Source organism: Condylura cristata, unplaced genomic scaffold, assembly GCF_000260355.1.
Source record: "Condylura cristata isolate star-nosed mole 26May11 unplaced genomic scaffold, ConCri1.0 scaffold00028, whole genome shotgun sequence".
Classification (NCBI taxonomy): Eukaryota; Metazoa; Chordata; class Mammalia; order Eulipotyphla; family Talpidae; genus Condylura; species Condylura cristata.
The window spans coordinates 1,477,181-1,490,463 of NW_004567129.1; the positions used below are offsets into that span (position 1 = coordinate 1,477,181).

At 39.6% G+C, this 13,283-nt stretch overlaps 1 protein-coding gene across 3 annotated transcripts in view; it reads left to right on the forward strand.

Moving 5' to 3' along the window:
- PHKB (phosphorylase kinase, beta) overlaps nucleotides 1-13,283 on the forward strand; it is a 199,894-nt gene that overhangs the window by 112,970 nt on the left and 73,641 nt on the right. For all 3 annotated transcript variants that reach the window (XM_004690319.2, XM_012730657.1, XM_012730656.1), the window contains one exon: nucleotides 3,264-3,358. In XM_004690319.2, the coding sequence (XP_004690376.1) occupies nucleotides 3,264-3,358 (95 nt within the window). The remainder of the gene's footprint in view (nucleotides 1-3,263; nucleotides 3,359-13,283) is intronic.

Genomic DNA, 13,283 nt, shown 5'->3' on the forward strand with positions numbered 1-13,283 from the left:
TAAAGATTTATTTATTTGTACATACAGAACTGGGGTACAGGCCAGAGGTGTTGGGGCAGTGAGAGGACTCACTAGAGACCAGTGGGGACCAGAACAGGCTGAGGGGAACAGCAGGTGAGACAGGAGAGGACTGCTGTAGCACATGGGTCAGCTCCGGGAGGGGGGTGGGAGGAGTGGGGGGGTGTTGAACTCACGAAGAAGCTGAGGCCAGCTTGCAGTGCTGCGCTTTAACCCACTGGCCACCAGGGAGGGCCTGTTCTTTTATTTTCATTATAATATTCCATAATGGTCAGGTATAAATTCTTGCAAGCTTGTCATTCTTTGTCAGAAAACCAGGGCCATAGAATTGTCACAGAAAGGTGTTCCGGTTTTTTGTTTGTTTGTTTCTTCAATGATTAAAATGCAATATTTAAAAAATTGTTAACTTGACCTTTTTAAGTTATTTGTCAGTTTCACCATTAGGAAATCCGTGATTATGGCAATTAATTTGCCAAGATAGCTGACCAATTTCTTACTTTGTTTTGTAAGACCCTTGAGTGCTGTGCTGGTGGTCGGGACAGCTCTCGGTTGAGTACTTGGGGTGGGCTGCAACATGAAGCCAGATGCGCTAGTATGACGATGAGAAAAATGAGAAGGAAATGCAAAAAAAAAAAAGCTTTTTCAAAAGATTTGCTTAATGTGATTGCTACCAATTTTAATAGATTAGCATTTGTTCTTTCCAAGGATATGAGATTTCTTGATTTGCAATAACTTATAAATAACAAAATAATATAGTATTTCATCTCTCTAGAATGACAGTGAGACATTAATTATGTAAAATGCTTATTGGTAGTGGAAATTTTTTCACAACTCAATGATCAGACAAATGAGATAGGGAAATAATTTGGTGCTATTTAGAAGATCAGTGCACTAATCAACCCTACATCATGAGCTGAACTGATATTAATGAAAGTTAAATGTCTATATTTGCCATAATGAAGTCTATAACATTTTGTTTCAAATTTTGTGAAAGTATATTTTTTTGAGAAAGAGAATTCTGAATGTTCTGTAATATGCTCCCTGATTTGGGTAGGAAAGTATCATGTATCATGACCTCCACTGTTTATTTTTTTGCTCCTGATAGCGTTCTGTATTGTGTAGCATGTGCAAGATTCATACCTGGTTAAGCACCCAGACCCCAGAGGGTCTACCAGTGTTTGATTGTTAGCACTGTCACTGACTAGCGAGTATAAGTTTCCTAACCACACATTGCTGCCATTTTGTTGCCTATAAAATAGAAGGTTCTTGTAAGATTAATAACATGATCCATGTGAAGTGTGAACCATGCCGGGAGTGTAGTGAGCACTGGGTCCGTTCCTGCTGCTTCTGCTGCTGCAGACACTGTGGTGGCTTCTGTGGCTCCTCCTTATCCTTGTTACTCCATCATTAATGTCACTTGTATTATAAATGTCTTTGGTGATTTTGTCTACTGGATAACATTGCCACATGCCAGAAATTACCCCGCAGTAAAATTATAAAGAGAAATATACCCAACGCAGCATAAAAATTTACAAACATTTTCGTACTTAGGTCTCTGCTCTATTTTTTCAGAGTTATTCACTCCCTAAAAGCTGCACCTAAAAAGCTCTGGGAAATGAGGTCCATTTTTTTTTTAAGTAAATACTGTACACAAGTGGATTTATACAAAACTCAGCATGGTGTTGCTTCTACATGATTAGCTCAGAAGTGAAGATAAAAATGAAATGAACACATTTTCATAGCTTCAGAGCTGTAAAAATAAAGTGTGCTGTCTTACTTGAGAAGCTGAATTCTTTTTTTAATATTCAATTAACTTTCACATGTCTGAACATAACTAAGGTAACTTCAGAGATGTGTGGCTGCTTGATAAGAGAGTATGCTCTCCAAATTTGCATAGATATGGCCAACTTTGCACTCCTGGGAGGTTAGGTGGAATTACATTTCAGGGAGGTGGGCTCCCCAGCATAATTCCCTGCAGACCCACGAGAGTCTGCTACAGTTGGCCTCCAGTGCACCCGAGCACTCATGTGTGTTAGAGCAGAAGACAGAACGCTGTCTGCCTTGGTACCTTCTTTCCACCCTCCCATCCCAAACACTCTAAATTGCCCCCCTTGCTATATCATTGGATTGAATCAAAATCACGTCAAGGAACGCATGGGAAGGGCTTCCGTGTGCACAAGTCAGCATCAGTTGGAGGCATTGCCCTCATGGTGATTGGTGCCCCATCTCGGGGACTCCCCATCTCAGAGGTCTTGTTTAGAATTCAGTATCAGGAAATACTTTGTCCCTTTTTTCCCCAGGACTTATTTTATTTATTTATGCATATAAAAGTGGTGGTATAGTGGGGTGGTGGTGGTGAGAGGATTCAACAAAGACAGAGTGCGGAGCAGAACATATACTGCTAAGGGGAAGCTGTGGGTGAGACAGAAGAGGTCTGCTGCACCATGTGGGTCACCTCCCTGGCCGGGAATCAAACTCATGCTGCAGTGGCTGTGAATAGCTTCATAGTGCTGAGACTTAACCCAGTGTGCCATCAGGGAGCCCCCATGTTGTCTCCTCTTAGTGAATGGTTTCATTACTTGAGAATACAAGTGCATTATTTTTACCACATCTTCTTGATCCATTCGTGTGTTTTGGGGCATCTGAGTTGCTTATCTTGGCTATTGTGCATAGTGCTTCAGTAAACATAGGAGTATAAGTTTTCTTTAGAACAAATGCATTTTTTAAAAAGATTTTTACTTATGTATGCATACAGAACCAGGGTACAGGCCAGAAGTTCAGGGGCTGTGAGAAGATTCACCAGAGACAGAGTAGGGAGCAGAATAGGCAGGTTGATGAAGTACACTGCTGAGGGGAGCAGCAGGTGAGACAGGAGAGATCTGCTGCGCCATGTGGGTCAGCTCCCTGGCCGGGGATTTAACTTGTGCTCAAGTGGCTATAACTAGCTTCGTAGTCTATGCTGTGCTAGACTGCACTACCAGAGAGGGCCGTAAATGCATTATTTGTAAAACAGTTTTAGTGAGGTATAATTTATATGCCATCCATCTCAACAGTTTAAAGTGTGCCCTTCAAACTGTATTTGAAGAGCAGACTTCTGTATTTAAAGAGTTATACAAGTATCACCACAATTAACTATAGAAATTTTTATCACTACCCAAAAAACCTCATACCCTTGAAAGTCACTCACCCACCTACCCCTAATTGTTTCACCACCACTTCCATTCTTTGTTGTTGGTTTTTTTCAGTTGATGAACTAATCAGCCCCATGGACATTGATCCTGTCCAGCGCTATGTTCCACTACAGAATCAACGTAATGTGAGCATGCGGTTTTCCAATCAGGTAAAGAGACATTTTATTTCTTGATTTAGACTCGCCAAGGACATTTAAACATTGCCTGATGAGAGAATTTTATTTCTGGATGATTTTCATTGCTCCTTCTCAGGGTAAAGCTTCCTCCTTTTCTTTTTAGTTAGGGTTCACTTTTGGTAAAGGTCTCTTTGTTGAAGAGGAAGTAAGAGTCAGCTGTGTCCAACTAGATGTCTCTAGGTAAATATTTTCATCTTCATACTGAGTTGGAGTGTTATATGTCTTTGAGAAGGTGCAGTGTGCATGGCCGGCAGGGGGACAGGTGAGATAGCCTTGCATTGACAAGGGTGGGGTCCTGTGAAGGGCCCACGTTGGCCATCTCTCCGGCTGTGTCTTCTTGGCAGGACTGAGTGAGTGACTCACAGTAATAGTTAACACCTGGTCACGCTGGGCAAAGGCATAGTTCTAGATTCTTTACACTTACTAGCTATAGATTCAGACTGTTGTGTCAACAAAATAAGTGTTTGCAGGATCAGCAAGATTGATGTTGACTTGAACAAACCCTCAAGTATTAAATGATACCAGTGATGAGGACGGTTAAAATGAAAATGTGGGTTGTGGTAACTGCCTGAGGAGAAAGGGAATGAACCGAGTGTGTGCCTGGGATTTCAAGCAGTTAGTGTTCATTTAACGAGAACAGCATCAGCATTCACAGAAGATATGCTTACAAAATTGAAATGCTCCTCTTTAAAAAAAATGCAAGTACTTCTCTCTTTCTACCCCTCACAGCCCCCCTTCCCTCATAAGAGTGCTTGTTTTAATGAGAGAAGGGGAGAGCCAAGCAGCTCCATTAGATTCTAGCATACTATACCTCTGATTTCTCTGGATGATCTTACAAAACATGTACCATCCTTATTCTGAGTGGGTTATAGATGAGATGTAGTCAGGAGCATTATAAATAAGTGTCAGGATTTTCTCAAGAAGATAAAATCCCTATGTGAGAGAAATTTGATACTGTCCTGTAAGCTCCTATTTTAGGTGGCAATTGGACCTTTGTCTTAGTTACCACTGTCAGTATAGGACAAATGTACATTCTGTACAAATTTGCAATCAGCAATTTCACTTGAGGAAATGGTAAAATAGGGAACACATTTATTTTCACATTATCCACCTCTGATTCTAAGCCATTTCAAGATTAGTGTGTATCTTTTATAGAGCACTTCACCTTTGTAACGTAGTTCTCTATGGTGATGGAACTCAAAGCTTTTTTTTTTTTTTAAAGATTTATTTATTTGTACATACAGAAGTAGGGGACAGGCCAGAGGTGCAGGGGCAGTGAAAGAATTCACCAGAGACAGAGCGGGGAGCAGAACAGGATGAAGTACACTGCTGAGGGGAGTAGCAGGTGGGTCAGGAGAGGTCTACCGTGCCATGTGGGTCACCTCCAGGGCAGGTGGGGTTAGAACTCATGCTGGAGTGGTTTTAGCTTCTTAGTGCTATGCTTCAACCTGCTGCGCCACCAGGGAGGGCCACAAAGCTTTTTCTTAGAAAATGAGATAATAGCTCCCAGGTTTTGGTTGTGGGGGCAGGAGTCAGTGACTATAAAAGCACATGAGTAACAAAATCAACAATTTAAATAGTTACATTGTGGTAGAAAATAGAAGGAAGATTGTGGTTTGTGTGTAATTTTTGTCAGACTAAACTTGGCACCTTTCTTTCCAAGAGAATTTAAGTGACTATATGTGAATGGGAGTGAATTTTGTAAAGAATTCCTCCTATGTGTACTGTTTAAATCGCATCATTTTCTAAGGCTGCCACTAAATTATCCACAGTGTGCCTCCAGGTAGGCACAGCATAACTAAGAGGCTTATACAGTGCAGGCCTGGGACTTCTCCCCTATGGACATGCACTAAGTCACATCTGTGCAAAGCTGTGTGCAGTTTCTCAGAGGGCGATTAACAAGGGACTGGAAGCCATGCTTGCTGGGAGCTGTCTTTTCCCCTTTGGCAGCTTGGATATGGTATTATATGAAATGGTGAGGTTCTACTATTTAGTAGTAGCCAGGTTTTGCAGCCCCACACCATCGCGGGGCTGGTGACATGGTCTTAGCAATACAGAGGCAGACACGTTCCTTGTCTGCAGCCCTCCTTTGAAATGGTGATGCCGATGGCCTCATGATCATAACTGAACAAGTCAGACTTTGCAATTAACTTTGGGGATTGTTCAAGCACTTTATTTTTCTTTTTTAATAGTTAAATGAATTTTTAATAGCAAACTTACAGAGTAGCATTGAAATCAAACACCATGCAAAAATACTTGCATGTGGGACAACTCAGAAAAGTGTAACGAATAGCTGAAATGTGCTGTATGATAAAAAACACTGCAAATACCAGTTAGTTGCTGTCAATAACAAATTTACTTTTTTTTTTTAAGATTTATTTATGTATACAGAATTGGGGTACGGGCCAGAATTGCAGGGTCAATGAGGCGGTGAGAAGCCTCACCAGAGACAGAGTGGGGAGCAGAACAGGCAGATCCACGAAGTACACTGCTGAGAGGAGCAGCGGGCAGGTCAGGAGAGGTCTGCTGTGCCATGTGGGTCACCTCCTGGGCAGGTGGGGATTGAACTCATGCTGAAGTGGCTTTAGCTTCTTAGTGCTGTGATTTATCCTGCTGTGCCACCAGGGAGGGCCAAATTTACTTGTTTTGAACAAATCTAAATGTTGACCCTAGCCAGAAAAATTTAATAGGTTGATTTATAATTGGTATAAAATTGAAGTGCTGACACTTGTTCACTGAAACATTTTGACTTACTTTATGTCCTCACATTTATATTAAAAATTCAGATACAAATGGAAATGGAAAAATTGCCAATACCTGCTTTTATTCCGTGTTTTCCCACTTGCAATCATATACCAAGGTCCCTGTGGACCTCATGGAAAAAATTACCTAATGTTCAGAAATATGACCAGGTGCTTTAAACCATGCAAATGTTGCACAAAGTCTGTAAAGGGCAGTAAGATGTGAACTTGATGAAAGAATCAAAATAAAAGAGATTCCTTACTTAGAAGCAAGTGTGATGGGAGTCCCACTGACCACCGCGAGCTTCGGTAACTCACTGGTCAGACTCCCTGGACTCAGAACATGGAATACTTCCCGTAGGTTTTGTACAGGGAGAGGATACAAGTGTAAGTTCACAAAGCCAGGACAGAGCAAGTCATGGTCCTTAGCTGTGCCACCTCACTGTAGGGCTGTTGTGCTGGCCCTGTATGACCACACCTATTCCGCACCCACAGCCTGCCCCTGGGCAGCTTCCCCATTTTATAATTTTGTCATCCAAGACACTCATCTGAGTGGGAGTACATGACACAACCTTCTGGGACAGGCTTTTTTCACTCGGTGTAATTCCAGTGAGATTCATTTGAGACTTTTCATGTATCAAGTTTATTCTATTTTACTTCTGAGCAGCATTTCCATAGATGACATGCCATCATTTAACCATTCACCTATTGAAGGATATCATCTAGGGTTTTTAACATTTCATACAACTCCATTTTAATATATCTGCAATATTTATTGATAATGTTTTTAAGTATATTGCTTTCTTAAAATTTTTTGGTGGTGATTCTAGCTTAAGTTATCAAAAGTCTACTGGTATCAACATTTTACAACTTTGAGTAAAGTGTTTAAAGTGTTATAACTTCAGTTTAATTTACTTTTCTTTCCCTTTATGATTTCTTAAAAATGATTTTCTTAAAAATGATTTCTTAAGCATTTATTCTTCATTCATTGAGCAGCACATGATTGTATGAAAAATTTTATTGCAACAATAAACTCTGATTAAAGAAACTTATGAGGTAAAGGATACTTAAATTGTGCTTATCTCAACTTTCACCATCCACTGTTCTGCTACCATTTTCTTTTTGTTTGCTGTCTTAGTGTTTCGTGGTCTGCTGTTTTTATTTTTCCTTCATTCTTCAAGGATATTTTTGTTAGATTTAGGATCCCTGATTGACAGTTCTTTTCTTTCAGCACCAAGAATTATTGTGCACTTCCCCCAATTTCAAGTGAGAAATCTATCCTCAGCTCATCTTTTATTGGTCAATGTGTTCGCAGTGCGGTTTGATAGGCCCAGTCTCCTATGCCTCAGGGTGGAAGGGGAGGCCTCCAGGCGTGCAGCACAGACTTGGCTGCTGGCTTCCACGGGTTGCGGAGACTTCCCACTGCCGAGGAGCTGCTACTGAGGCTCCTCCGACTGCCTGCGGGTGTATTGGCTGTATAGTGGGGGGTTGAGATGGACCTTGGCATTTCAGTGCGGCTAATAAAAATGAACTAAACCACTCACTAAAACAGGTTTACAGAACCGAGGCCAGGACAGGCTTTGCTGGCACTGATAAGCACAGCCTAGCTGAGAAGCAGAATTGATTCTGCCCACTAAAGGTTTGAAGCAACCACAGCAGGCAGATAGATAAACTCATTCCTTCACTTAAGAGAAAGGATTGAACCCCGTCCACTTAGTTTCTGTTGTGCCTCCTGTTTCCATTTACCCGGACTTGAGGGAGTAGGCTTTAGTGCTGTTGTGTTGTTTTTTATGTCAGATACATCTATTGCTCTATGTTATTTATTATGTTTTATGGAAGCACCATTATTTTACATCCTTATTATTATTTCTCCCTCCTGTGTGGTCACCGCAGCCCTTCCCGCACAGAGCACCTGCAGTCCTCCATTGACACAAGATCTGTTGTACTCCCTCCTCGTGTTCCTGCCTGCGCACTTGCCCTCCCCAAACCCCTCCTCTCCTAGATGCTGTCAAGGGTTTGCCTTAAAGGTTGTCTTTGACCTTTTGGTTTCTCTGTTTTCCCCATGTACCTGATTCCTTTCAGTATTTCCCCTTCTGGCTAACTTCATTTGGCAAAGTCCCTTCCAGTTTCATCCATATTGCTATAAGTGGCATAAGTTTATCTTTTTTGATAGCTGAATTGCATTTCATTATGTATATATACCACACCTTCTTGTACCACTCATCTTCTTTGGGACATTTGGATTGCTTATGTATCTTGGCTATTTTAAATAGTGCTGGACTAAACATAGGCATTTCTTATGAACACAAAGGGTAGGTGTTCTTTGGGTATATACTTAGGGGTAATATTGCTGGGTTGTATGGGAGATCCATTTTCAGTCTTTTGAGAAACCTCCATACTGCTTTCCATAGGGCCTGGACCAGTCTACATTCCCCTCAGTCCTGTAAGGGGTTTCCTTTTTCTCTACACCCTCACCAATACTTACTGTTCCTTTTTTTAGTTTTTTTTTTTAATGTGGACTAGTTTCACCAGTGTGCGATGGTTTTGATTTGCATTTCCCTGATCATAATTTATTATTAATAGATTTTACATGCCTGTTGGCCATCTGTGTGTCTTCTTTAGAGAGGTGGCTATTTCGCAACCTTTTCTCATTTTTTAATTGGGTTGTTTGTTTTTCTTGAGTTGCCTGAGCTCCTTGTAGATCTTTCCTATCAACCCTTTGTAACATATGGTATGCAGATATGTACGCATTCAGTAGTGTATTGTCATGAGGTCTAGAGTGTGTTAGTTTCTCTCCGATAGCTGTTCTGTGCTGGGCTCTAATTGGTGACGAAGCAGAGCCTAGGGGATATGTAGGCTGCATATAGGCTGCTGGGAATTCACTTCAAAGGGCCTCCATTCTGGGTTCTGATTGGCAGGGCAGCACCAGAGCTAGTTGAGCATGGGGCCAAGGCATGTGCATCTGGGGAACTCACACTGAAGTTCCTTGGGGGATAGGTTCCTGTCAGTGGGGCAGAACGAGGCCAGAGAGAGCCACACCGCGTGGCCTACCAATCCACCTGCTCTCGCCGCTCTTAATCACTGAAGAAAGGACAGCTCCCCAGGGACACTTAAAATCCAGAAATTCCGAATTCCACACCTCACAACCCTCAGTCCTGTTTCAGACTGTAGGACTTTAGTGTTCAACCCAGCATGTGTGGGATCTCATGAGTCTTACTACATCCCTATTCTGCAAGTCCTGAGGTTCTTAGCCAGTACGAGCTGTCTTCTTTTAGCCAATTTTCAGATTCATTTACTAACCCATTGAAGTATTTCCAAGGAAAGTAGTTGTATTTAGAACAGGAAGGAAAACCTGAATTTAAGCCATCTTTTTCCTACTTCCCATTTTATTTTAATGGGCAACCTATCTTTATACGTCTTTATCAGTAGTATTTAGAATGAAAATTTGTCCCTTGAATCATCATTTTCCCTGAAGCAATTATTACATAAAATAATTGTGTAACTTGCTGAGCATTTTTAAAGTAAAAGCTTTATTAATATATAATTTACATCCTATGCGATTTACTAATTTAAAATTCATTTTTTAAGTTTATTTGGCATGATTTCAGAATATTTTCATTGCCCCACAAAAGAAACCCTATATCCTAAACATTTCTCCATTTCTGCAAGCTTCCTTTCTATCCTCACTCAAAACCTTGACAACTCCTAATCTTCTTTCTATCTGTATGGACTTTTCTATTCTAGAGGTGAATATAACATGTATTTTGTAACTGGCTTTTTTTACTTTCCATAGTGTTTTCCAAGTTCATCAATGTTGTAGGATGTACTGATACTTCATTTCCTTTTATGGGCCCCAATGTTCCATTGTATGTGCATACTGCATTTGATTTCTCCATTCACCAGGTGATGGACTTTAGGTTATTATGAATAGACCTGCTGTGAAGTTTTCTGTACAAGTTTCTGTGTGACATGTTTTTATTTTTCTTGGATATAGTGGAGTTGCTGAATCATGTACTAGGTCTGTATTTAATATTTTAAGGAAATGTCAGACTATTTTCCCAAGTAACTACATCATTTTGCACTCCTATCATCAATGTATAAGAAGTTAGTTTCTCTAAATCTCTTTCAACTCTTGTTACTTTATCTGTCCTTTTATATTATAGCCATTATAGTGATACATTGTGATTTTGTTTTGTGTTTCCTTAGTTTCTAATGCTGTTAACCATCTTTTCATGTGCATACATACAGAGATACATACAGATACACACACATACACACACATGCACTCATACAGATACATCTATCTATCTGTCTATCTATCTATATCTATATATCTCTAAATCTTCTTTGGAGAAATGTCTGTTAAATTAATATGAGTCCTTCATGTAATTTGCAAATATTTTCTCCCATTAAGTGGATTTTCATTATACTTTCTTGATGGTTTTATTTAAAAAGCAGAGAAGTTCTCCATTTTGATGAAGTTTTTTTCTCTGATTGTTAATGCTGTCATATTTAAGAAACTTTTGCCAATTCAGGGTCATGAGAATTTGTCTCTGTTTTCTTCTAAGAATTTTAAAGATTTAGCTGTTCATTTAGATCTCTGACCAATTTTTAGTTAATATTTGTATATGAAATATACATATATTTTATTTTTTGCATGTGATATCTAGTTATACAATACCATTTATAGAATTTCCAGAGTAATTTTTTCTTTATTATTATGGTAAAATATGCTTCTTTATCATTTTAGTCATTCATAAGTGTTCCATTCAGTGACATTAAGTACATTGCATGTTGTGTAATTATCACCTTTTTCCCAAAAACTTTTCATCATCCCCAACAAAAACTATGCACCCACTAAACAACCTTAAACCACCTTTCATTCTGCAAATGTTAAATATTTGCCACATTTTACACTATCAATGTGCTGAAATACCAGAATATCCTCTTTCTTTTTTCCTTTCTCTTCCTTTCCCTTTTACTTCAGTAACAGCTATTCTATTTTGTGTCTCTCTGAATTTGCCTGTTCAAGGTCCCTCGGATAAGTGAAAACATGAAATATTTGCAGTTCTGTGCCTGGCGTATTTCATTAAGTACAACGGCCAATGTATTTTTGTCTTTTATTAATGTGTTTCTTTTTCTTCCACTGTTTTTATTTATTTATTTGGACCACATATCTGGTGATCTCCTGTATTACTTGTTATTAATGTGATGGATGGTCTGATTATTCTCAGGATATTAAGTAGTCTGTTTTCTCCAACATCTCAACAAGAGATGTGTTTGAGAGCTTTGTCTCCCAGGGCATCGGATAAGGAACAAACTGGACTCTCATCACCCTTGCCAAATGCCAGAAAGTGAAAGACTGTATTTTGGGAAACAAAAAAAAAACAGCCAGTTTTTTTAGTGTATTAATAGAGAAAAGTCTTGTTTAAATGCTGACAGTAGTTCCCTGTATGGGGCACAGGGCTAGCCACTGTGGTCTTTAATTAGTTCTGTGTCTGTCCTAGTTCTCTTACCTGGTTTCATTGTACCTGCAAAACAAATGCTCTTTTGGGACCCCTCTATTTAGTAGATAGTTCCCTCACTTGTGGCAGAATTGTGGTGATACTCTTAATTGTCTATATATAAGTTCAGCTTGGCACATTCTATGCAGTAGTGTGGGTTACACAGGCTTCCTCTTCTCTGCGTTGTTCATTAGGTTACTTTCATTTCCATCATTTATACTAGAAATGTGCTGAAATATTAAGGGGTCCCCTTTCTTTTTCTCCTCATTGCTGTAAATTTGGTCACTGTTTATTTTTCACATCTCTCTGGTCATTCCTGTGGGGTCCGAAGGCGAGGAGGATCAAGCACAAGTGCTCACTTCGCTCTCAAGAACTGGAAGCCTTCCCTCCTATGATTGAGTCTTGTTGTTTCTGACTCTAGCCACATGCTATACTTTTCCTGATCTGAGCCAACCTAATACTGGAATATGAGCAGAGTAAGATGTTTATTTCACAGTTGTGATCATCCCTAGTGGATCAAACCAGATAAACTGAATATCAAAATTACATTCTCTAGTAGAGAAACATTTGAAAGAAAATAATGTATCCCAAACTGTTAATTAGTATGGTCTTTATTCTTTTTTCTTTTTTGAGGTAAAGTTGGTTTTAAAAACACTGTATTTGTTTTAGGAGTTATAGTTAAAACCTCTATAAGTGCGTGTTTCCACACGATACCCAACAGCAAAGTTTCCAAAACCCTCTCCCATCTCCATTATTCGCATGTATATGATAGCAGTGATGCTCCTCTTATTGCCATTTTCTACATTGTGCTTGATTTGAAGAGAAAATATACAAAAACCTATATTAGCCAGTGTCTTCTGAGGAATGCTTAAAAACTAGTCATGTGGGTCTGGAACCTCTGCCATTAAAACTGCTTCCATACACTTCTGCATACTTCATGTCACAACAGCGCACACGCTGTTGAGGTAGCTGGCTTACAGGCCTGTCTCCACTGGCGCCTTCTCAGAGTTGAGATCTAGCTGTGCCTTGACTTCTGCTCTCCTAGTTTGGTATTCGACAAGGGGAAGAAGTGAGAGAAATAAGAATAAGCCCCACTGCCTTTGCTCCTACTGTTTAAAGGACCATACAAATGGCATGCACTGGGTGTGATTTTTAACACTTTTATGCAATAAATACTATCATATTCATTTTATAGATAGACTATGCAAACCTTTTAGAGTTTTGATAATTTTTTTTCAAATTATCAAGATTTCTACAGAAACAGTATGAAGGTGTTAAGGAAAAGAAAGGGATGTCAAACATTTGGAACCAATGATTTTTGTAGTGGTTTGAAGGTGGTAACATAAGAAATCACTTGTTATCTGAACATCCTTGCTCAGTACGACACTCAGGAGGAATAGCACACCCGGGTTTTAGGACACTGAGAGGCCTCCTTATAAAATGTATGCTGGAATTCGTTATGTGTAACACTTACTATGTTAAAAGAGTAAGTTACCAGTTTTCTCCTTCCCTGTTAGCACTCAGATGAGACTAAGTTATACAAAGTCAGTAATTTTATTAGGAATTTCTAAATAACTCCTTATTTCTTACCTAAAGGAAAACACTTTCTAGAAGCTAGCAAGCTTCTGTGAGTCTTCACCTCCCCTCTCCCTT